Consider the following 24,977-nt stretch of genomic DNA (forward strand, 5'->3'; position numbering starts at 1 on the left):
TTCTTTTTATAAGCTCAGGCTAACCCAAGTAGAATAAAGCTAACCAAAGCTGTGATGAGGAAGATCTTTGAAGGAGAAAAACAACACAGAACAAAAACCAGCCATTTCATTTCCTTTTTGATTGATGCCTCCACCAACTCCAGTGAGTGATTTCTTGAAATCGTGAACAGTTCTTCCTGTAGGACATTGACTCTGAACCAGGAGCGCCCTTTAAGAAATATTGATGTGTCAGCCCCACATTGGATCAATTACTTCAGCATGTATGGATGTGGATCTTGATAAGTGGCTTCTTAGAGGTCTCCTGGATGATTTTAATGCACAAACTGAGCTGAGAATCATTTTGTCTTCTGCCCTACTTTATCCCAGAATGGAAAAATCTCTGGTTGGTGGTGTGGAACCAGCCAAGAAACAAACATACAAAAGCAAAACCCAACCAATACAAGAACAAAAACAAAAAAGAAACAGGTCTACATCTTCACTTAAGAATGAGTGGTGAAAATATTTCCAAAAACTGCTTTTTTTTGTTTTTGTTTTTGTTTTTGTTTTTTTTTTTTCATGCCGAGCTCAACACTACTCTGATAGTAAAGAAAAAGAGTGGGTAGAGTGTGAATCTCAGGCACACGACAGAACTGAAAAAAGTTGATGGCCAGTGTCCTGAGTTATTCTTCAGGGCTCTACCTTGTACAGATAGAGTTTCAGTCATTATATAAAAAGCAGGAGACAAATAACTCTGCCTATCACCTGTTACACTCAGATCGGATCATAGTGTGAAGCTTTTTGTGTGAAATTTTGCTTCTCCTATATCACCTTTTCATTCACTCTATGAAGTTATTTTGAAGAAAGACCTCTGCCAAACAAATCCACTGTTCCATCTACATTGTGTTTTAGAAGGATTTTAGAGAGGTTTTTATTCTTTATCGGATTGGCAAAATCACACCAGTGAATTTTGGCACCCTTTGAAAGTAAAGCAGTTTTTGGCCAAAGACTTGCAGATAACAAATGCCATTCTTATTTTACATCCAGCCAATTAAGTCACTGAAATGTTGACTTCCAAAGCAACGTGAAGCTATCTAGGATTTTTAACCCCTTTGATTCATTCAGTAACACATTTAATCAATAGCATTTTCCAAGAAATATTTAATTGGGTTTACTAAATAATGTTTTTGATAAATTGTATTCATATTATCTTAGTTTTTTTTTCAACTGCTATTAATCATTGTAAATTAGAAATATTCTTTGAGGCGCCTAGATGGCTTAGTCGGTTAAGCATCTGACTTCAGCTCAGGTCATGATCTCACGGGTCATGGGTTCGAGCCCCGCATCGGGCTCTGTGCTGACAGCTCAGAGCCTGGAGCCTGTTTCGGATTCTGTGTCTCCCTCTCTCTCTGACCCTCCCCCACTCGTGCTCTGTCTCCCTCTGTCTCAAAAATAAACATTAAAAAAAAATTTTTTTTAAAAAGAAATATTCTTTCACTAGAATTAGAGTGGCTTTACTCATGATCAGCAGATACACTGCTTGTGTGCTATCATCTCACCATTTTCATGAAAAGCATTGCTAATCTATGAAATCTCCTTTCCCCCAAACACATAGTCTCAGAATCGGCCTTAACACCATGCTTATAGGCAGGCCTCCTATCCTTTAGAGGGAGCACCCAAGAAGAACCTTACGAGTCATCTCTGCTTTACTCCAGTCTCCTGTTTTTGTGCATTTTCAAAATGAAAAATCAAAAATTGAATAAGATGCTCCATTCCTGATAGTCGAGGAAATTTATTGTTTACCTCTTCTTTGTCAACGGTTTGCATTGTTCTTGCATTTTTGGAATAGAGGCAAAATGTGCAGGATTGTTATCTCCACAGTTAGACAATGGCATTTGTGAACATTTGTTCTTAGGTAGCAGAGGTGGGGAGTACAATGATAAAAATGGGTATACACTAAAGCCAAAGACATTACAAGAAAGGAAAGTTATTGGCCAATATCTCTCATAAAAACAGATGCAAAAATTCTTAGCAAAATGTTATAAGCCAAACCAATAATGTGTAAAAAAGAAATATATACTACAGCCAAGCAGGATTTATTACAGGTGTGGGAGACTGGTTAAACATTTGAAAATCAGTTAATAGAATCCATTACATCCATAGGCCAAAGAAGAAAAATCATTTGATCATGTTAACATATGCAGAAAAAGCATTTGATAAAATCCAACAGGCATTCATGTAAAAAACTCAAGAAACTAGAAATATAGGGGGGGACTTCCTCAAGTTGATAAAGAATATCTACAAAAACTACAGCTAGCATTGTACTTAATGGTAAGAAACCGAATGTTTTCCCTCTAACATTGGGCAAAGAAAAGGATGTCCCTGGTCAAAATTCTTTTTTTTTTTTTTTTTTAAGTTTGTTTATTTACTTAGAGTGAGTGGGGGAGGGGCAGAGAGATAGGGAGAGAGAGAATCTCAAGCAGAGTCCACGCTGTCAGTATGGAGCCTGCTGTGGGGCTCAAACTTGTGAACCATGAAATCATGACCTGAGCTAAAATCTAGAGTCGGACGCTTAACTGACTGAGCCACTGAGCCACTCCCCTGGTACCCTTCTTATTCAGCATTGTATTGGAAGTCTTAGCTAATGCAGTAAGACAAGAAAACGAAATAGAAGTTGTATAGATTGAGAAGGAATAAATAAAAGTGTCTTTGTTCATAGGTGAAATGTTTGCCTATGTAGAAAGCCCCACCAAATTGACCAAAACCAAAAAGAAAAAAGAAAAAAATATATATATACCTCCTGGAACTGGTAGGTAATTATAGCAAAGTTTCAGGATATGAAGTTGACATAAAAAAGTTAATCACTTTCCAAAAACAAGCAACGAAGAGCTGAACTTGAAAGGAAAAACAATATCATTTATGTTAGTACACAAAAGAGTAGTACTTAAAATATGTGCAAGATTCTTATGAGAAAAACTATAAAGCTTTGATGAAAAAATCGAAAAAGAGCTAATAAAGAATTAGATATTCCATGTTAATGGAAAAGAATGTTCAATATTATTTAGATAATTCTTCTTCCCAACTTGATCTGTAGATTCCATGCAATCCTAATCAAAATCCCAGCAAGCTATTTTGTGAATATTGACAAACTGAATCTAAAGGCCATATGGGCATGTAAAAGACCCAGAAAAGCCAACACAACACTGAAGAGGAACGGAGTCGAAGGACTGATACTCCTGGACTTCAAGAATTACAAAGCTGCAATAATCAAAATATTCTTATATTGGTTAAAAAAAAAAAAAAGTGGACAGATCAATGAGACAGAATAGAGAGCCCAGAAATAACTCTACATAAATATAGTCAAATCTTTGACAAAGAAACAAAGGCAGTCAATGGAGAAATAACAGCCTTTTTTTTTTTTTTTAATTTTCTTTGAATGTTTATTTTTGAAGGAAAGACAGAGCATGATCAGAGGAAGAGCAGGGAGAAAAGGAGACACAGAAAGCAAAGTGGGCTCTAGGCTCCACACTGTGAGCACAGAGCCCCATGCAGGGCTCAAACTCACAAACCGCGAGCTCATGACCTGAGCCGAAGTCGGATGCTTAACCGACCGAGCCACCCAGGCGTCCTGAAATAACAGTCTTTTGAAGAAGTGGTGCTGGAACAACTGCACATAAACATGGTGAAAACAAAACAAAAACAAAACAACAAAAACTGTATCTCCATACAGACCTCAGGCCTTTCATAAAAATCAATTCAAAATGGACATAGCCCTACATGTAAAATGCAAAGCTGTACAACTTTTAGAAGATAAGAGAAAATTCAGGTGACTTTAGTTTTGTCAATGACTTTTTTTAGATAGGGTACCAAAAGCATGATCCTTGAAAGAAAAATAGTGAGAAGTTGGATTTCATCAAAATGGAAAACTCTGCAAAAACACTTTTAAGAGAGAAGATGGGAGTGCCTGCCTGGCTAAATCGGTTAAACCTCTGATTCTTGATTTCAGTTCAGGTCATAATCTCATGGTTCGTGAGGTGAAGCCCCATGTTGGGGTCCATGCTGGCAGCGTGAAGACTGCTTGGGATTTTCTGTTTTCCTCTTTCTTTCTGCCTCCCTCCCTCCCTCCCCCTCACTCTCTTCCTCCCTCCCAACGTCAAAATCAATAAACTTAAAAATATATAAAAAAGAAGACACACCACAGACGGGGAGAAAATCCTTGCAAAATGCATATCTAATAAAGGACTTCTATCCAAAATATATAAATAACTCTTGAAATTCAACAAGAAAACAATTAAGAAATGGTCAAAAGACCTGACCGGACACATCACCAAAGAAGATTTACAAATGGCAAATAAATACATGAGCAGATAGCCAACATCATAGTCAGCAGAGAATTGCAAGCTGAAACAATGAGACAACGTACACATCTATTAGAATGGCTAAAATCTGAAACATTGGCAAGTTCAAATCCTGGCAAAAATGTAGTACAACAGGAAGAGAATGCAAAATGGTACATCTCTGTTGGAAGACTGTTGGGCAGTAACCAAGTAAAACATAAATTTAGAATTCAGTGATCACACTCTTACTTACTTTTAACGCCTTACTTATTCAAAGGCGTTGAAAACCTGTGCACAAATGTTTATAGCAGCTTTATTTGTAATTGCCAATATTTGGAAATAACTAAGATGTCCTTCAGTAGGTGAATGGATAAACAAACTGTGATGCCTCCGTACAATAGAATAGTATTCAGTGATAAAAATAAATGATCTCCCAAGCCAAGAGAAGATTTGGAGGAAGAAGCTTAAATTCATGTTATTAAGTGAAAGAGGCCAATTTGAAAAGACTACATACTGGATGATTCCAAATATATGTATGACTCTTTGGAAGAGAGAAAATTATAGAAATGGTAAAAAGATCAGTGGTTGTCAGGGGTTGTGATGGAGAGAGAATACAGAAGATTTGAATAAGAGCACGGGGAGTTTGGGGATTGGGTGGGTGAAACTCTTCTGTATGATGGTATAATGGTAGATATATGATCTGCATTGTCAACCCCCCTACAACTGTAGAAGGCAGCGGATCTTAAGAATAATGTCATCAGTTGTGACAAATGTACCACACCCATGTAAAATGTTACTAATAGGGAAATTTGGATGGAGGAGAGGGTATATGGGAGCTCTGTATTTTCTGCTCATTTTTTTTTTCTGTAAAGTTGAAACTGCTTTAAAAAAATAAAATCTAGGATTTAAAAAATAAAAGGTAGAACATTCAATTTAAAATTTATGTATTTGGTCCATTTATATTAATTAAAGAATACTGAGCTGTTTTAAATGTCTTGTGGATAAGGAGACTATATAAATAAACAGAACATCGAACAATACAGTAGATAATGTAATAAGCTAAAATTTTTACTACAGTGCAAAAATTCTTTGAACTCTGTAGTTTTTGTAGTTGCTAAAATCCAAAAGAAATAAATTAAAAACATAATTCAGGGAAAGTGGGGGGGAGTATGAAAGAAACTAGCTTATAAGTATAGAAATCCACATTATATAAAGCATTTTCTTATTTAATATTTAAACTCTCGTCATTTTAAAATGAAAACTACACAATGAATAGAAATTCTTTTCATATATGAATATCACAATTTGTCTAATATATTTTTTTACCTAATATCATTTGATCTCTACTTTAAAATCATTTTGAAAGTTTTATTATAGGTAGTAATAGTTATGGCAGTGACCTAAATGATGTTAAGCATCTTATTTTATTTAAATTAAGATTTTTATTTCCATTGTAGGGAGATAACCAATCTTTTCAAAAAAATTAATCAGCATGGTGATTATTTTTTTAATGCAGTTATACACATATCAAAAAACATTATTCATTGTATAATTGTGGTTTTCACTAGTGAATTTTTCCTGGCACATTGCCCTTCTTATCTAAGCAAATATGATATTTTTTTTTTGATAGTATGTGTTTACACACCTATTTTCATGGGAATACCTTTAACTTCTATTTAGAGTTCCTATTTCGTACGTTCACAAATCGCTTTATTCTGCATAGGATTTAAGATGTAATGTGATGTTCATATGTATACTTGTTCAAGTCTGTTAAAGGTTAAACTTAACAGCTGTCTTTTCATCTAAACGTATTCGAATAATATTTTGTCAGCACTAATCTATTAACAATGTTGAAAGACTTGCTGTTTCAGTGATAAGATTTAGGTGACATTTTATTAAATTTATAGATACAACATTAGAAAGAATGGCATGCTCTCAGAACTAGAAATGACCTCAAGGTAGCAGGTGTCTGTTTTTAGAGGCTTTTCAGGCTAAAATTAGCAGGTCGTAGGGCTTCAGTATTTTAAATTGCATCTGTTCTTTTGTTGTCTTACCTGCCATTTTTGTCCACCTGGTTTTGAGAAATTTGTTTATTTTGACACATAATAATCTAAAGATTTTTGTAGAGGAACTGTATTTTGTAGTAGTTAAGAACTTAGGATTCAAACAGACATGGGTTCAAACCTTGGGCTTATCAGATAGTAGTTATATGACCTGGTGTATGCTACATCATCTCTCAAGTCTTTTTTCTCCTCTTTAGTAATGTGTATAATACTAGTTCCACCTAAAGATGTTTTGTGTTTTAAGCATTAAATTATATCCTTTTTGACTAGTTCTGGCCTCAGGGTAAGTGTCACATAAGAGCTACTGCTATGATAATATCAGTGGTATTTGTGTTAATGGCATTAATATTAATATTGCTGTTATTATTTGTTATAAAAACTGATCATTAATATTATTTCTAATATTAATCATATTAATTGCCATACACAAATTAGGGTCTTCTAGAATGTTCCTGGGGCAATTACAGATTCTCGTAATTTTGTCATTTTTATGGTGTTCAGCAATGTCTCCAACATCCAGAGCAGTAGTGCCGTTTTGATACATACTTAGATAACAGAAGCATAATAATGGAAATAGAGCTACTGATTTGGCAATACTCTTAAGATTTAAGTATCATTAGTCAAAGAGTGTGGGACCTTTGGATTCTGAGGATCACCAAAAGGATACTCAGTTTTTATTTTAGGAATTTTTCTTGTGGTTAAAACAATGGAATATTCTTTAAATGTCATCCGAATTTGTGCTGAATGGCTTAAAAATATTCCAAAACACTGCATTGTAGCTACAAAGGAATTCTACTCCAGAGTGACAAGTAGGCCATGATTTATTACAGGATCTTCTTTTAACGTTATTTTGTCTGAAATGAACAGAGCAGTTGAAGAAACTCCATCCATCTTTGTGTTTATTTGACATCCATGCTGCATTAAATGTACCTCAAAGAAACAATATACAAATAAGAAATTCTACTTAACAGTGATGATTACTCATCAGCAAGATACATCTCTTGGCAATAAAACAAAAGGAAGCCTGTCAAGCAATGTCTGTTAAAATTTAAATAAAGCATAGTTTTTAAACCTAAATGAATTTTTAAAGCAAATATTTTAGCTTCATTTTCTTTCCAAGAGTTAGCGTTACAAAGTGTGCTCAAGTGAACTGTTCTTTCTCTCCAACAAAATTAGCACCATCCCCCCAGCTTTCCTTATTCTTCTAGTTCAGTTGCTGATTATATATGATAGGAGTAATTAGTGGAAATAAAATGTGCCCCTTTTGTTCATGTTTATCAAAAAGTGAAAAAAAAATTGAGCAAGTGCATAAAAAGACTTTGATAAATATTTTGTGCATTTATGCTTTTGGGAGGTGCCCTTTTTCATCCTTTTTTATAAAGTGACATGGGGGAGAAGTCGAGGAGGGGATAGAGTAATTGACGCAGGAAGAATAACTTTGTGTACTTTTTCCTGAGAATGTTAGGACCTGAATGAAGATTCTCCACCCTGGAATTTAAAGCCACATAGCAGTTTGTAAATGAGACACCATATGTTATCAACAAACAGTTGCCATCCTTGTTTCTTGTCTAAACTTATCATTTATTAGGTTTAATTTCAAATTTATTTACTTAGGAATTTTATTTTATTGTTTTGGTCTTACGAATGTTAAATACAGATTCTAAAAGGATGGGAGAATTTTGCTTCCATTTACTATTCAGTGGACATACTTTTGAATATTAGACTGTTGCCAATACGCTACCTGCTAAGCAGTTGATGTTTTCAGTAATATAGCCAGAATAACACTCTGCCCCATAAATTAGTGTCTAGCTCTGTGATGGTCTCTGAACAACTTGAATTTTTGTTTGACTTGTATACTTAACATTTACTAAACTGGTAGATGCTATAAACTATATTCCAGAATTCTAATTCTGAATTTTTATTGCTCATGAATAAAGATCGAGATTGATCTCATTGGTTGTTGTTAGATCACAGAGATTTCTTCATACATTTAATCCTAGCAGTGGCTGGCTATTTAGTTGCATCATACATAGTACTTACTGGAAAGCTCTTTGAGGGCTTTGCAAATTACAGAGGTAGATGGTGCTTGTGCTAATCAACATTCTACACAGGCCGTGTATCTAGTTTCACGGGAAAGGAACATGGTTGAATGGGGAGGGGTGTAACCGGCAGCAGTGGGGAGCTGAGAGTCCACAGAAGGGATGCTATTCCCAAGGCAGTCATTGCTGCCAGGGGGGAGGGGGAGAGAAGAGTTTATTATTAAGGTGTTTTAAAAAACAAAAACAAAATACAGCTTTTATGCTAAGTCTTGGTTGTACAAGAGAAAAATTATTTATGAAACTTTGCTACTTTTACTCTGGCCTTATCCATTAACCATGATAGTGTGAAGGAAATTACGGATTGAAAGGTAATTTAATAAATCCGATTGGCATTCTCAGTATATGTGAAAACAAACTGAAAGATTCTAACAGCCGTTAGCATGCAAAAATAACTTGTGAACTGAGATTACAACTAGGTTAATTCATTTTTATTCTAGTATTTTTTTTAAGTTTATTTATTTTGAGAGAGAAAGAGAGAACAAAGGGGGAGGAGGGCAGAGACGGAAGAAGAGAGAGAATCCCAAGCAGGCTCTGCACAGTGTCAGCATAGAGCCCAACAGAGGGCTCAATCTTAGGAACCATGAGGTCATGACCTGCATCAAAATCAAGAGTCGGATGCTTAACCGACTGAGCCACCCAGGCACCCCTATTTTAGTATTTTTAAAATTAGATTTCGCTATGTCTATCAACACTTGAGTCCGCTATAATGTATACTTAATATTTTTGGAGTGGAAAACGAATTTGGAGTCTCTCTTTTCTGTCCAGTCCCATATTCTTATTTTATCTGTGTGAAAACTGAACTCTAGTAACTTACCAGTGACCATGTAACTAGTTAAAGGCACTGTTTAGCATTACCAGGTCATCCACACATGTTAGTGGCAATTAATCTAGCTTGTTAGTCAAGTCCTTTTTTGAGGTATGCTTTTTAAAACACTCAGATGGATGTTGTGGCTTATGTTCCTTTTAAAAAAGGTATCAAATAATGGATTGTGTCCTGTCAGTCAGTTTTTAAGGTGCCATACTTAAGGAGTCATACTTTTGGTTTGCATGTTGAAAGGCCAGTGTAGCATTTAAATCTATCACATGAGTAATCATAAAACTCAGGTTGTGTGGGAGGGTAGCTCTGTATTTCCAGGAATAAGATATTTTTGTACTAATAAGTAATGTGTTTTAACATTTGTGATGGTAGAGTTTATCTCTCCTAATTCCACTATCAGATATTAACAGTTGTTTGATACTTGTCTGATAATGATATGATATTTAGTGATGTAGAATTTTAAAAAAATTACATACACACCCACCCCCATTTGAAGTTGGAAAGGAAGCAGGGAAACAGGGCTGTCCACAGCTAGGTATACCAAGAATTTCCAGCTCCAAATGAACTCTTTGTACAAAAGAAATGATTTTCCCCCTTTCGTATGTATCTGCTCTGAATAATTACTCAATTATAGGGAACACCACCACATGACATATTTGCTTTCTATTCACCCTCAACACCCCCATCCCCAGTTACTACACAAAACCTGAGCTGGCTTCCATTTATTTTTTATATTTTTCGCATCATTACTTCTCCCTTCTGGTTGCATGCCTTGGCCATTTCAGATTAGAATTGTCTACTCTAGTCTTCTCTTCAAGCCTCTGTCCAGCTTCCTTTCATTCTGTGTACTGGCTTGGATTCATTTGATCAACTGTTTAGCTTTGGGGGCTGAGGGCTCACAAACTGGTGACCTAGTCCAGTCTGTTCCTCTGAGTTCTAGCCAGACATGCTCAAGAGTTTACCCACCCTTGAGGGAGAGAAAATTGGTTCTTTGGAAGCAAAAGTATCTTGCTGTTTTTATGTGCAAAGCATAGATGTACATACAGTACCTAAACAGTTACACAGTATACCGATGATTTAAAAATTTCGTAAGTGCACGCAATTAAGAAAAAATGTCTAAAGATGCTCCTTAGCCAGCAATAATGAACGACAAAAAAAAGGTTGAGAAGCATTGTTTTACACCTGTATCAGTCTACATCCTTGTTGGGCATTTTTACTTGGATGTCACTTAAAAGCTTTAAACTCAACCTGGCCAAAACTGAAACTGGTCTCTCTTTGCTCACCCCACCTAAATTTGTTTGTCTGTCTTTCCACTTATTCCAATTAATGGCACTGCCTGGGTTTCCATGCCCCCTCCATCCTGTTATCTCCATCCCCAAGGCACTGCCTCTGCTCAGGCCTTCTTTCCCTGACTGAATTATTGTTACAGCATTTTAAAGTTCTTCATCCTGCTTCTGTTCTTACCTTTGCTTTTCGTCTTTCATCCACACTGCACTAGAGGGAACTTTCTAACTGCAGGTCTGGTCATCTCTTACCCAATTTAAAAACTCCCAATTCTGGGGCGCCTGGGTGGCTCAGTTGATTAAGCATCCAAATTCAGCTCAGGTTCCAAATTGATCTCATGGTTCGTGGGTTGGAGCCCTGCATCAGGCTCCGTGCTGACAGCTAGGAGCCTGGAGCCTGCTTCAGATTCTGTCTTCTTTTCTCTCTGCCCCTCCCCTCTTGTGCTTGTGCTCTCTCTCAAAATTAAATAAAGATTAAAAATAAGTTAATTAATTAAAAAGTACCCCCCCCCCGCCCCGATTCTTAAGGATCAAAATCTTCTTTCCTTTGCATGGCATACACTTCCTCCTGTTTTCTGGTCTTTTCTGATCTTCCCAGATTTATATCTTTCTACGCTATCATCCTCCTCAACACACACTTTTATTTTGGAGTCATTCAGACTCCTCAAATGTGTCATTTTCCTCTTCATCTATGGCCTTTTTAAAATGCTGTTCCATCTGCTTGTGATACTGCACTTTTGAATTTTCTTCCTCCCTTCCTAATCCCATACAACTTCCTGTCTACCAGTGTTCAGTTCAGATGTCCTGTCCTCTTAGGCATACTTTGTGATTATTCTTAGTATACTCTTTGTCACACCAGGGTAAGTGTGTGTGTGTGTGTGTGTGTGTGTGTGTGTGTGTGTGTGTAGGTATGTATGTATTCCCCCCCCCCCCCCCAGTAAACAGCTTCTTGAGGAACTCTGTGTCTTATTTGTTATTGTATCTCCGACTCCTGCAGTATCTAGTAGGCATTCCATAAATATGTGCCAAATTAAAACAAAGAAACTAACGCCTGGGGTTAAGTACTATTATTATATAGACTTTCAGGTTACACTGCTGTCCTAAGTATTTATCATACATTTGCTGCATAATAAATTGCATAATAGATTAGATTAAACTTATACTTTCTTTCCAACAAACGTTAATGACGTTACTTAAACCAATTCATAAAGTGTAGCTTTCAAGTATTTAAACCTTTGCAATTCAAAAACAGAATTAACTAATTTTACAATTGACTTAGCTTTTACCTATAAAATGTAGTATTAATGTAATATAAATAGGCAGATTATCAAAATATTTTTTACTGTTTTTTTCTCCCTCTCATCCAATTTAGCTAAAGGACACGAAGTCCGCAGATCAGAAAACAACACTACTTCATTTTCTGGTGGAAATGTGTGAAGAGAAGTACCCTGATATCCTGACTTTTGTGGATGATTTGGAACATTTAGACAAAGCTAGTAAAGGTTTGTGATTTTATAGAAAACATTTCACTGCTTTGGGTCTTCAGTTAGTACGCAAAGACCGAACATAGTGCCTTTTATTTGAATACACTTGCTACTTTGCCACAGTGATTTACTACTGAGTATGTCATTTTAAAAATAGAATGTCATAAGACATTTATTTTATGAGTTATCATTATTGGAACTATGAGTTTAATGGTTTTATATTAGAAAATGAGGCCTGAATTAAAAAATACATTATTTTGTAGTTTATACCTTATGAGTTCCTACCAGCCCCACCCTCTGCTGCTCCCCCCCCCACCCCCCCTCCTGCCACCACTGTTACTGGTAAGATGCTTCCTTGATTCAGTGTCATTCACTTGGGGACAATTGTGTGTCTGGGCCAAGCCCCAGTAATCAGTGGCCCCAGTTAGCCTAAGTTCTAAATCTATCTCTATCCACATTGAAGGGACAGACTGCATACTTTGTCCTAGCAGAGACAATTCCATGCAGTCCTTTGTAATACCCAGATAGCTAACCTGCTTCTGGTCCTTACTGGACTTAGATCAGGTTGCAAAGGGTCATGACAGGATAGGACCTGGTATTAATAGTTGGTTATAATATGATTTGAATGCGATTTTTTGATCACTTAAAGAATCTAGTTTTTATTTATATACCATTGATTTTGTGGAAAACATTTTACATGCTTCAACAACCAGTTTATGAATACACATTTGTATGTATACATACCTATACGTACATCCTTTTTTGGAAGACAACTCATTTGAAGTAATGGGATATCATTATTCTCACTGTGTTGAGTCCTGGTCATTAGAAACGTCAGACTATTTTTGTAATCAGTTTATTCCCTTCTTAAAATTGGAATTTGTCAACTTAAGGATACTTGTTTTTCCCCTATATTTTAGTAATACTTCTTCTTAAACAAACAAACAAACAAAAATCACTTTTATCATTTTCTACTCCCTTTAAATAGTTTCCTGAGATGTAGGTTTCTTTAAAGTATCTATCTCATGCAAGCTTTTTGAGGGTGGGAGGGGGTTAGAAATAATTAGTCTGGATTTTTAAGACCCAAAATAAACTTTTCACTTTATTTTTTTGATCTTGCATGTGAATATAACAATACTGAAATTACTTACTTTGCCTTTGTGTTACCTTAGAATGTCCTTGGTATAAGAATATAATGACCAAGTATATATGCATGCATTTAAATGGAATTTAAGAAGGGAAAATAATCAAATTATTTTCTCATATAAAACAATGAGATAGGGCAACAGGGCACAGAGGAAAAAAATATTAAAAATAACTGTAAGTGGTTGATTTATTAATTCAAGAAGGTAATTTCTCTAAAATGAGATTTCTGAAATTTTGGAATAAAATGTAAGTAAACAGGCTGAAAGAGAATTGAAAGTGGATGTTCTTGATGAATGGTAAGCATGATAAGTTAAAGAGAAATAGATGAAAAAGTTATGCATAATGCCTTGAAGTATAGAGAAAGTTCTTTTTCTGAAGAAAAGAAAGCTGAGTAGTTGATACATTATATCAACGTTAGGTCTTTGGCAAGAATTAAATCCATGCAAGCATGTTCTGATAATAACAGTTTGCATGTCTGACCACTTCTCCATCTTTCCTCCTGGTTCTAAAACTGAACAGTAAGTTGGAACATACTTCTGTTTCAGATGTACTTTTTAGGACAGAGTTTATTTTCTACCAGTTTTGCTCTAAATTAAGTTTTTAAAATGGCATTTATCTATTTTGAGACTCATTTGATTGTACTTGAAATTCTCTATAAATATTTTAATATTTTGCTTTTGAAAACTATTTAAATTTGATAAGGGCTTACAGAGTTGTAACTCGGTAATTAGATTCTTTTGTTTGTTTTCTTTTTTGGTGTTTCTGTGGGGGCATTCTAGAGCCTTGCATGCTTCTCATTTCCATCTGTTAGAGCGGAGGCGTGCATATGTGTGTAGGTCAGCAGACAGTGTGAATGCATTTCACTGGGAGCAGCCAACTCGATGTTTGAAATAGAAAAACCATCACTGAGATAGATATATATAGATACAGATATAGATATGGATGTAGATATTATATAGTATAGGTGATTGTTGAGCATAATTTCTTTGTGTGGTTATATTATTCTATTAATGAATGAGAATTTATAGGAATGAACATGAGTTTTGGATGAAATGAGTCTACATTTGCTTTGGAAAATTTCAGTGATTTTATATTATATATCATCATTTAAAAGTTTCCATATTTGAAGTCTCCTCAGTGAGCTATCACATGAATTAAAAAGTACCTTTGTTTTTGAGACATAACAAATCCTGGCCATTAAGTCCTCGTGGATCAGCAGGGGGATCTTTCATTGCAACTAATGAGCTTACCCGTATGACAATTTTCAAAAATCTACTTCATTAGGGCTGCTTCTTTTCTAAGAGATAATGGCTTACAGCTTTTCTGTTGTATTTCGCTGAAAATATTTTGGGTTATTATTGTATTTCTATATACCATTGCAATATTTCTTTTTTTTTTTTCCCCCTCCTGGACTTTTAAGACTGAATACATTGTCTCTTATCTAAACAGTTGAAGTTTAATGGACTCTAATCTGTGAAGGTTATATTGATTATTTCACAATAACCTGCTTCATTATTAAATTGGAATGGTATTTTATTAATGAGTAGAAAATATGCCAAAACTCTGTGGGTTGGGGGAGTGTTTTAAGGTAAAACCAAGGTAAGTTTATAGTGTCACCTTGTTCAGCCCTGTCTCTTTTAGGGTTCTCATACCTCTGCCATGTATCTGTCTTCTTCCCTAGGTAGTCTAAATTCTAGAAATGCCGTGTGAGTCGTCTGTAACTCACTTATTCATTTGATAAGCCTGTGTTGTATGATTGCTCAGTGTCAGAAATGGTGCACTTGCTGCTGGCCCAAGGTTTAGCGTCTGTGTCTTGGTGGAACCCAGGCTCCCTCATTGGCACCCGGCTCCTGTTCCACGGGTTCCTCTTGGATTCTCAGTACCCTTCACTTCCACCTCCTGTTCGATGCAACTTCTAAGTATTGCCATTGTTATAAGCCTAATACTGAGCCCCACTATGCATAAAATATGGCTCTTAATTCCTACAGCCTTAACTTCTTCTCCCCAAATGTTATTTACTTGAGAAAATCCCTTTTAGTACCTTTTCTTTTGATTTCCTTTTTCTCATTCACCTTGCCTCTCTTCAGCCTTCAGCATGCCAACTGAAAGCCGTGTGGTGGATTTTAAGTTAAATTTGTGGAAAGTGGCAGCTGTGGCCTACAATGTTGCCTAGCTCTCTCCTTTATCGAGTAACTTAGAGTAAATGTCACCTTCCCTCTGGTGCTTTTTCCTGGTCGTTCCTGGGAGCCTCCCCTAAGTTTCAGCGTGCTCTACTCTTTCCTTATGCATAAATACATACGTTTTCCAGAAAAATCTTAGACCTTATTTAAGAACTAGGAGTCCAGCCTGGAGACTGTTGCTGGAGCTTTTGGAGATGGAATTAGCTTCTAGAGAAAGGGCAGCCTTCAGTGAATTGTCAGAGTGGATTTAATGATTGCCCACTTCTAATGTTTTTCACTTTTTTCCATTTCCATGTGTTTAGCTTTCAGGAGCATTCTTTGATGTCTTGTATTTGATTTTTGTCCTCTTCATTTTATTGACTTCTCTGCTTTTAAGACTGTTTGTTTGATTTTTAGCTAGTAACTCCTTGCCCTGACCCAAATATTTGTCTAATCAAATACATCTCCAATTCCAAAGCCTTGTGACTTCCCAGCATTTTATGATAAATGGCTTACTAAATACCAAATGTTTATCTTTTATTCACCTACTGTGAACACTTAGAACACTTCATTTCCAGGTGGCAGCCACCTGGAAATGCCTAGTGTTTGGAATTTCAAATTCATCTGCTATAATAAGTAGAAAGCATTTTCGAAGGCTCCCATTGACCTCCTTGTACTATAGACTTCTAAAAATGCCAATTAAATTTATTAGTTTGGTATATATTTTGAATATTCAGGATTAATTATGAATTCAATCACATTTTACACCTTACATGTGTACTGTAAATACATAAAAATATTCATTGTGCGACAGACTTATTAACATAAATAGCATTGTGTTTGTTGGAACCATTCTGTCATGGAAGTCATAGGTTACAACCTCATAATTTTGTGAGATAAATAATTCAGTTGGTATTACAAACCAATTGTAGGATATTAGAGTTTTCTGAAAATACACATTTGTGTGCATTTCTGTCAATACAGTGAAATAATTTGAAAGAACATGGTGGGGGGGACATTTATAATAAAACAATTTAGAGAAGACAGCCATGTTAGGGTATTGCTTTAATCGAATTGTCGATAAGGAACACAAAAATATATTCTACTAGGAACTGAATTCTGTCTCCATATGTGGAAGCCCTAATCCTTAGTACCTCCAAATGAGATTGAATGTGGGTTTAAAGAGGTGATGAGTAAATTGAGGCTCGTAGGGTCAGCCCTAATCCAATCTAACTTGTGTCCTTATAAGAGGAGGACATTTGGACAGATAGACAACGGGGATTCGCATGCACCCAAGACCATGTGAGGAGACAGCAGGAAGGTAGCCATCTATCTGCAAGCCAAGAAGAGAGGCTTCAGAAAAAAAACAGATTACTGACACCTTGGTCTTGGGCTGAAGAACTATACGAAAATAAGTTTCTGTTGTTTAAGCCACCCAGTGTGTGGCATTTGTGATGTGGCCCTAGCAAACTAATAGAATAACTTAAGACATTTATCTTGCTGAGGGTTTTTGGCTATAGAATAGAGTAGCCTATACAGAATGATTTTTTACTTTATCAGATCACTTAAACAGTCATAGACCTGCTGTGTTAGATGTTCACTAGCAATCAATTTAGGGATATCAAAGCCTTTTGTGCAAACCATGAGTTATCACATGATTTTACATAATTGCAAGTATGCCTCAATTCCTTTTTTGAATAGACATGACACAGATTAGTACATATATGAGGAAATATTGAGGCAATCTAAATAAATATATTCATGAATGTTCACATTTAATTTCAGGGTTAGATCAATGGCATCTCAGATTTTATTTTAGAATGCGTTTTACACTGGTATATTAGAATGTTTTTACTCACTGTATCCCTGTGTATATTTCTTTACCACCTACCCCTGTTTTGCTACTTGAGTAGTTGTAATTTTATTATAAGCAAGTAGCCAATAAAGGCTAGTAACACTCTGAGTTCTCTGTTGACCCTTTTCTGAAAGGGAAGTGTGGATGGATGGTTGTGCCTTTTTTTGCATCATCCTATAGAAATAGTGAAAACATTTGGGGTCTCCTACCTGTGTAGCAGGGCTCTGCAGATAGACGGTAAAATGACAAGTTATATCTGGGAAGCTACTTTATGACTCCTATGTAGCTAGGTCTCCATGATCTAATTTGATAATCTGTACTCATCTAATAAGTATACTTAGGAATTGTAAAATAATTTTAATGTCACTACAAGCCAAACATAATAAAAAACAAATTTATTTTCAAAATGTAAGTCACATACAGGTTTGCATATATGTCCTAAAAGGGCAGTATTTGTGCAATTTTATATTCAGATTAACACTTTTAACATAAAAAGGTAGGATGAAATATAACTGGGCCATTCACAAGGTAAATACAGGATTTACGAAATCCTATATACGAAAAACATATATAGTATACTGTGAGCACAGTCTACTGGGAAAAGGGCCACAAGGTCCAAGTTGTCTGATGAATAATAGCATTTTATTTAAATTGTTCCAGTTTATTTCCAGGGATTGTCTGTATAGAGTTGGCATCAAAAGTTTCAACTGGAGACTTGCGTGTAAGGTTGTATTGCACTGTTTCTCTGTGCAAATATAAACTATTTTGAAAAGCAGCATAATGGAATGCAGAGAGACCATGACCAAAGTCCCTAGAAGGATTAAGGATTCTTTAGACTGACATTGAGGAACACGAGGCATGGAGGAACTGTACTTCCAGCTCAAGATTGCTTTTTGAGATACTGAGCTGAGAACATTTCCTGAATCGGCTGCTGCTTGGGCTGATAGATGATGATGAAGAAGAAAAACACATCAGGAAGACCTCTATATCTTTTTGGAGGTTAGCAGACTGAAAGTGGCATCAATACAGCATTAATCTTTTCAAGAAACTAACAGTTTACAGTGTTTGCAGATTTTTGGCCAGCTACAGATTTGAAATAGCTACTCGAACAGTTCTATCAGTGTCACCTATGAGCCATATCTAACATCAAGTAACAGGACATCAAGTAACAAGACAGGATCAACAGTGACAACCAAGGTCTTAGAGCTCTCAGACTGCTGACGGCGAAGCAGTGTTTACTGCACCTCAGTTTTGCAACATGAAGTGGAAAATTATAAACAAGGTGGATGAAAGAAAATTTCACAATGAGAGCATGTTGAAGGATAGCTTAACAAAACAAATCTGTGCACAATGAAAAAACCTAAGCAGTGGATGCAATAAACTCACTTCCGGCCATCTGCTGAATGTCACTGCTCACACGGTTGACGTGTAGCCAACTGGGTGAAGAGGCCTGGGGTTGCTCAGATGCTGCAGGTGAAATTGCCAACCACTCCCCAGAAACCAGGCTATATGCAGCTTGTAAAGTCTTGACATAATAGTTGTATTAGCTTCATAGGGCTGCCATAAACCAGTTACCACATATTAAGTTCCTTTAAACAGCAGAAATATATTCATTTATTCTTTCACTATTCAGGAATACAGAAGTCTGAAATCAAGGTGTTGGTACTATTGATTCCTTCTGAAGGCTTTCAGCAAGGAGCCCTCTAAGGCCTCTCTTAACTTCTGGTGGCTGCCAGCAAGCTTGCTTCCATTTTCATCTTGTCTTCTCCTCTGTGTCTCTCACCTTTCTTTGTAAAGACAGCAGTAGGGGCACCTGGGTGGCACAGTCGGTTAAGCATCCGACTTTGGCTCAGGTCATGATCTCACGGTCCGTGAGTGCGAGCCTTGCATCAGGCTCTGAGCTGACAGCTCAGAGCCAGGAGCCTGCTTTGGATTGTCTCCCTCTCTCTCTTTGTCCCTCCCCTGCTTGTGCTCTCTCTTTCTCTCTCTCCCAAATATAAATAAACATTAAAAAAAAAAAAAAGACCCCAGTCATTTGATTTAAGGGTCACTCTAAATCCAGGGTGATTTCATCTTGAGATCCTTAACTGATTTCCTGTGCAAAGATCCTATTTCCAAATAAGTCACATGCTTAAGTGCTACATGGCCATGAATTTGGGGGGTGGGAGGAATACTATTCAACTCCCTATAGTTGTCCTTGTCCTCACTCCCATAGCTGCCCTGATACAGCACCATCATCTCTGAGTATCGTAAAATGGTGAAGTGCAGTTACACAGATAGACATATATATGGAAAGAGTTTGTCATTATGTTGTGAAATGTTTTGGTGTTTAAGGGCTGTTGTTGATGAGCTTGTGAGATACCCTTCCCTTTCATCATCACATGCAAATACTACAGCAGTTAAAACTGAAATTTATAATATGCCTCTGAATATAAGGAATTTTTATTAACAAATAGTGAGAGTTACAATAACTCCAATAAATAATTTCAGTAGGCAAAATAAAAATGTGATCCCAATTAGATTATAGAGGCATTGTATTATGGGAGAAGCTTTTGTTACAGTCACAGACTCTGAGGTTAGACACCTGGTGTTCAAACCCCACGTCTGCCCATTCCTGGAGCTATAACCTTGGACGAGTTACTTATCCCCACTGGGACTCAGTGTTCTTACCTATAAAATGGGGATAATACTTGTACCTAATTCAGAGGTTTGCTGTGAGTTTATACGTGAACATGTGTAAATACTTACAAAGCTTGAATAGCATCATGTAAGGACAATATAAATATTCTCTATATTTGCTATAGTTTTAGCTGCTATTTTTCAATGATAATTTCTTGTTGACACACATCTGCCTATTCTATCATTAATGATGCAGATAAAAATGTCTCTCTGAGTCATATAATTACATAATTTTAACATGTATTCTGAATCATTATTTGAACAGATCCCAACTGTGTCTTGCCTGAAACTTATGCAAGCTTTAGAATACAAAGCTAATAATTGCATAGATTTATGTTATTGAAAATATTATTTACTTTTCTAAAATATTATTTACTTTTCTAAAACCTAAAAAATGATATAGATGTGAGAAACTGCACAAATCATACATGCACAACACAATGCAATTTTGCTAGTTGAACATACTAGAATAGAGAAATGGAATTTGGGAAATGAGTTTTATTTTCCTTCTTCTGCCTCAGCCTGAGTCACTATTTTTATTTCCTCTTTTGAACTTCGATAATAAGATTTCTTTTGAAAGAGGGCTTCTACTATTAAAAGCCTGTAAAAAATAGCTAGGGTCCAGCACCTCTTTGACTTGGACTTACTTTTTTCTGGAGGTGTCTGCATGTTGTTTAAAAAACAAATTTACCGGCCCAGAATTACTAAGGAATTAGTTACTTGGGAATGTTTTCCATTTCCATATGAAACATGAAGTAGCATGATAAATGATAGAAGTTGCTAGAAACATCGAAAATGATATTTGTATTCATAGAAAAACCTAAAGAAAATGTATTCTGGATAACCTTCCCCTCTCCCCTCAGAAGAGGTTATCTTCTAGTATAGATTGAAAATTGATCAGCAACGAGACTCTTTTTTCATGTGAATATGTTTATCACTGTTAGGACAGTTTTTGAGCAGGTGTCTGTCAAACTAATTTTTTTTTTTTTTTTTGAGAGAGAGAGCGAGCAAGCAGGGGGATAGGGCAGAAGGAGAGAGAGAATCTCCAGCAAGCTCCACGCCCAGTATGGAGCCAAAAATCTGGAGTCGGACACTTAACTGACTGTGCCACCCAGGTGCCGCCCCTCAAGCTACATATTTAAAGGGAAAAAGTACTAGTGCTCATTAATAGTTGTGGATATATTTTGACCCTAAAAGGAAAGGAATCTTTCCAAAAATTTTGTTGAATTCTCACTGTGTAGCAGACAGTGTGCTAAGCACTTGTGTTGGAAAAGATCAGACTTGATTTTGAGAGGGAAGAAATGAAGCAGTGGCTTAAATAAGATTGATTCATTCATTATTTGAAGAGCCATTTATCGAGTGCCTCTTCTGTCCAGACACAGTTTGGGATTCTGGATAGGGCCATGGGCACAGAAGAAGTCTCTGCTCTCTTGAAGTTTCCATTTTCCAGAACATGTGCCAAATGAAGAAGTCCATGTATATTTTGTTAGATGGTTAGTTCTAGAATTCCAGGGTAGGGTTTTGTTTCGTTTCTCCCACAATTAAAGTTGAGTGGTCAGAGAAGGCCCCATAGAGAAGGTGGCCTTTGTGAAAAAAAATGTGAGGGACGTGTGAGGAAGCAAGGCATAAAAGAAGGTAAGGCCAGAAAAGTAACAGATTCTATAGGACATGATTCATCATTAGATGGATTTTGACTTTACTCTGAGATAGGGAGCCATTAGAAAGGTTTTGAGCAGCAGGGTGGCATCTGACTTGTATTTTCAAAGGCTTGCTTTGGCTTCTGTGCTCAGGGAAAAAATACAGAACAATGCAGGAGCAGTGAAACCACTCAGATGCTGTAATAATCATCCAGGGGAGAAAGCATGTTGGCTGGGACCAGAAGGAGGAGGTAGCAACTGTGGTGGGAAGTATTCAGACTTTGAAGGTAGAACCAACAAGACTTTGTCCAAGGTTGGGTGTGTTGGGTATGACAGAAAGAGGAGTCACAACACCAATCACATACTGAGATGTAGAAGCGGATTCAAGGAGGAAGACAAGTTCCAATTTGAAAGTGTGAGTTTAAGATGCCTACTAAATATCAAGGAAAGATGTTCAATAGGCAGTTGGAGCTCGGGTGGAAGATAGATGTGTGGGAGAAAAATGAAATTTTTCAAGTCTAGAGATAAGCAGTCCAGGACGTGTGAGATTACATGGTCTCTCCTAGTCATATGTGAAAATTTGTCTTAGAATTCGCACATGATCCGACCTATGCTCCATATTTGCCATGAGGACACAGTAAAAGTGGTAGCCTCTCCCCTCCCATACACAGGCACACAAAACCATTATCATGAGGGAATGCTTTGAATATTGTTACAAACATCTCTCTGATGGACCTTTTTTGTATAATATTTACCATGTTCTTGAACATCGTGAATTTTCTTGAATTTTCAAATTTTTATAGGTAATAGTGATCTATTAAATAGGTTGGTCTCACTAATACTGTTTTCTAAAGAGCTGATTTACCTTTAACACTCTCTTCATGGTTGTAGAGGACAAGGCTGCTTCTATCCCTCAGAGTTGGGGGTTGGGGAGGAGGAGGGAGAGTAAGGAGGGGTGTGGTAGGAGGACCATTCAGCCGAACTGATGCCAGGGAGCTCTTTGATTGGCTACATTCATCCTTACAAATAGGACTTTTCTTCTCTCTTACCTCTTTCCAGGTTCCATACAAACATAGGCTGTTCTCTTGCAGTGTGATGTTGAAAAAGAATAATAATAACCACAAAACTCTCATTGCATATAATATAGTAAGTTAAGGTATGCAAGTTGGGGCAATTTATTATAAGGGGTCCCATTCACAATCAGAACAATGAGACAGAAGATGAGCTGCACAGTGGAAGGCCAGCGCTTGGGGAGGGTGACTGGTCACTCGGTTCCCACTGCTTCTTTCGGTTTACCTTTGCCTATCATGAATCAAGCTGCGATTCACGTTGAGTTTGTACTTTTCTGTCCTCTTACTTCAGTTTTAGCCTTTTTCAAAATGATAATGGGTTTCATAATGATATTCTAGAACTTAGATTTTGTTACAGGCCTACCGAATGTTGAGCTTTTTAAAATGCTGCTGAGGTTTTTGTCCATCTTGCCCATTTAAGTTACTGTTTGGTTTTTATTTTAACTCATGGTTATAAAATATTCGTACGGTTTTTTAAAAACACCGTTATTTGTTTGGGAGCCTGGAATTGCTTTAACCCCTAGTTTGTGGCCCTCATAAAACAGCCATGTTTGTGAGCAAGGGAAGGTTAATTTAGGTTGAATGTTTGAATTGTTTTATGCTAATAAGTTGTTTAAGCGTTCTTTAAAGAAATCAGTTTCCCCAGAATGTATCATGAGATGTAAGAATGAATGTGACATTTCTTAGTAAGCTTGTTATGAAATAATAACCAGCATCTCCAGGAGTTATTCACAGATGATTTTTATTTAATTACAAAGATTATTTAAATGTATGTAATTCCTACACTCTTACTTGAAGTCTTAGCAAATCATGGAGGCCATTGCATTGCCGAATGCTTATATTCATGATTCCTTTAAACTTAAATATTTATAGTTGTGACTTAACTTTTATGGTTAACATCTCTAATGGATAATTACCATAATGACGAGGCACTTGAAGACCAATATGTGTGTTGGATTTTAAGGTTTTAGATGTTTACTCTATTAACCTCAAGAGGTTAAAGCTAAATCCAAAATCCATTCCTTCTGCAAATATTTGAGTGTCTGCAATACATTATGTACCTGAAGATACAAAGACGAGTAAAATACGGTATCTTCCCTCAAGGAATTCCTAGTCATTTGGGAGAGGACGGCACACACAAAGATAAAAGTAATGGAGTGTAGTAATTGCAAGGATAAATATAATTACCAGGTATGATGGGTGGGGAGGGCATCTCACTAGGGGACTAGCTAGAGTTTTTGACTCTTGTTATTATGTATGAGTAGGAGTGATTGAGGTGACAAGGCAAATAGTCTGTTCTTTTCAGCATCAGTACCTAACAGGGTGGATGTAGAGGGATGGGGGAGGGAAACTAGAAGCAGGATGTTGTTCTCAGAGTAAAATGTAGCGGAACGTGAAATAGAGGAAATCCAGGTTGTGGGTGGAGCTCAGATGTTGTCATGAAAGCAGTTTACTGGCTGGTTTTAAGCAGAGGAAGGACATCTTTACATTAGTGTTTGTCTGGAAACTCCTACATACAGTGTGGGAAAGGCACTGAAGAAAAAAAGGAGACCAGAGATCCGAGAAGAGTGAAGACTTGAATGGTGCTCAAGCAAGCAAGAAGTTAAATACTATGTGCTAAATAAAATGCCAGCGAGGTCATGATTGGATCTGAGGTTACAGGAGAGGGAAGGGTAAAGACTAGCAGGTCTCTACAAGAAACAGAATTCATGGTTCTGCCACCCACTGGGGTGTGAAGATTACAGATGGGCAGTTGCCCTGGGGGCAGATGCACATGACATCTGAGGTGACTCAGACATCCCATCTGATTGAATATTAATAGAGTGAAATGTAAAAGTGGAAATTGCCCTTAAAATAATCTAGTCCGCTCTGTTTGATGATGGCTGCGTTTTTTTGTTTTTACTTCCAAATAATGGAAAGGAATAAAAAAAAATAAGATTAATTTCTTGGTCAAGGAATGTGACAGTGTTGAAAGATAAAATTCATATACAGGTCACACACAGAGACACCAGTAAATTAACACTTTTTTGAGGGTGTACAATTAAACGCCACTGTAGCTGGGATTTCTAATATAAAAATATAGTCACTGACCTCAAAAAAACTTGACACTTATGAACAGTGTGGTTAAAATTATGTTTGAGGATGTGTAAAGGAATTATCTGTGGAAATAGAATTGCTGAAAAAGAAAGACACGAAAGAAATTCTTACATATTCTTTAGTTTTACCCATCGGATGGCCCAGACATTACGGTTTTTTTGTTGTTGTTGTTTGTTTGTTTTAAGCCCAGAATTTGCTCACATCTTTTTCTCTTGCAAGTGTACTTTGGTCCTTATTTAAAAACCAGTGAAAGTTGGTCACTTATACTTAAGTCC

General features: G+C 36.5%; 1 protein-coding gene across 6 annotated transcripts in view; it reads left to right on the top strand.

Annotated features, from left to right (window-relative positions):
* Window positions 1–24,977, top strand: part of DIAPH3 (diaphanous related formin 3) — a 509,936-nt gene that overhangs the window by 276,070 nt on the left and 208,889 nt on the right. For all 6 annotated transcript variants that reach the window (XM_058683514.1, XM_058683521.1, XM_058683534.1 and 3 more), the window contains one exon: window positions 11,948–12,077. In XM_058683514.1, the coding sequence (XP_058539497.1) occupies window positions 11,948–12,077 (130 nt within the window). The remainder of the gene's footprint in view (window positions 1–11,947; window positions 12,078–24,977) is intronic.

Source organism: Neofelis nebulosa, chromosome 1 (assembly GCF_028018385.1).
Source record: "Neofelis nebulosa isolate mNeoNeb1 chromosome 1, mNeoNeb1.pri, whole genome shotgun sequence".
Lineage (NCBI taxonomy): Eukaryota > Metazoa > Chordata > Mammalia > Carnivora > Felidae > Neofelis > Neofelis nebulosa.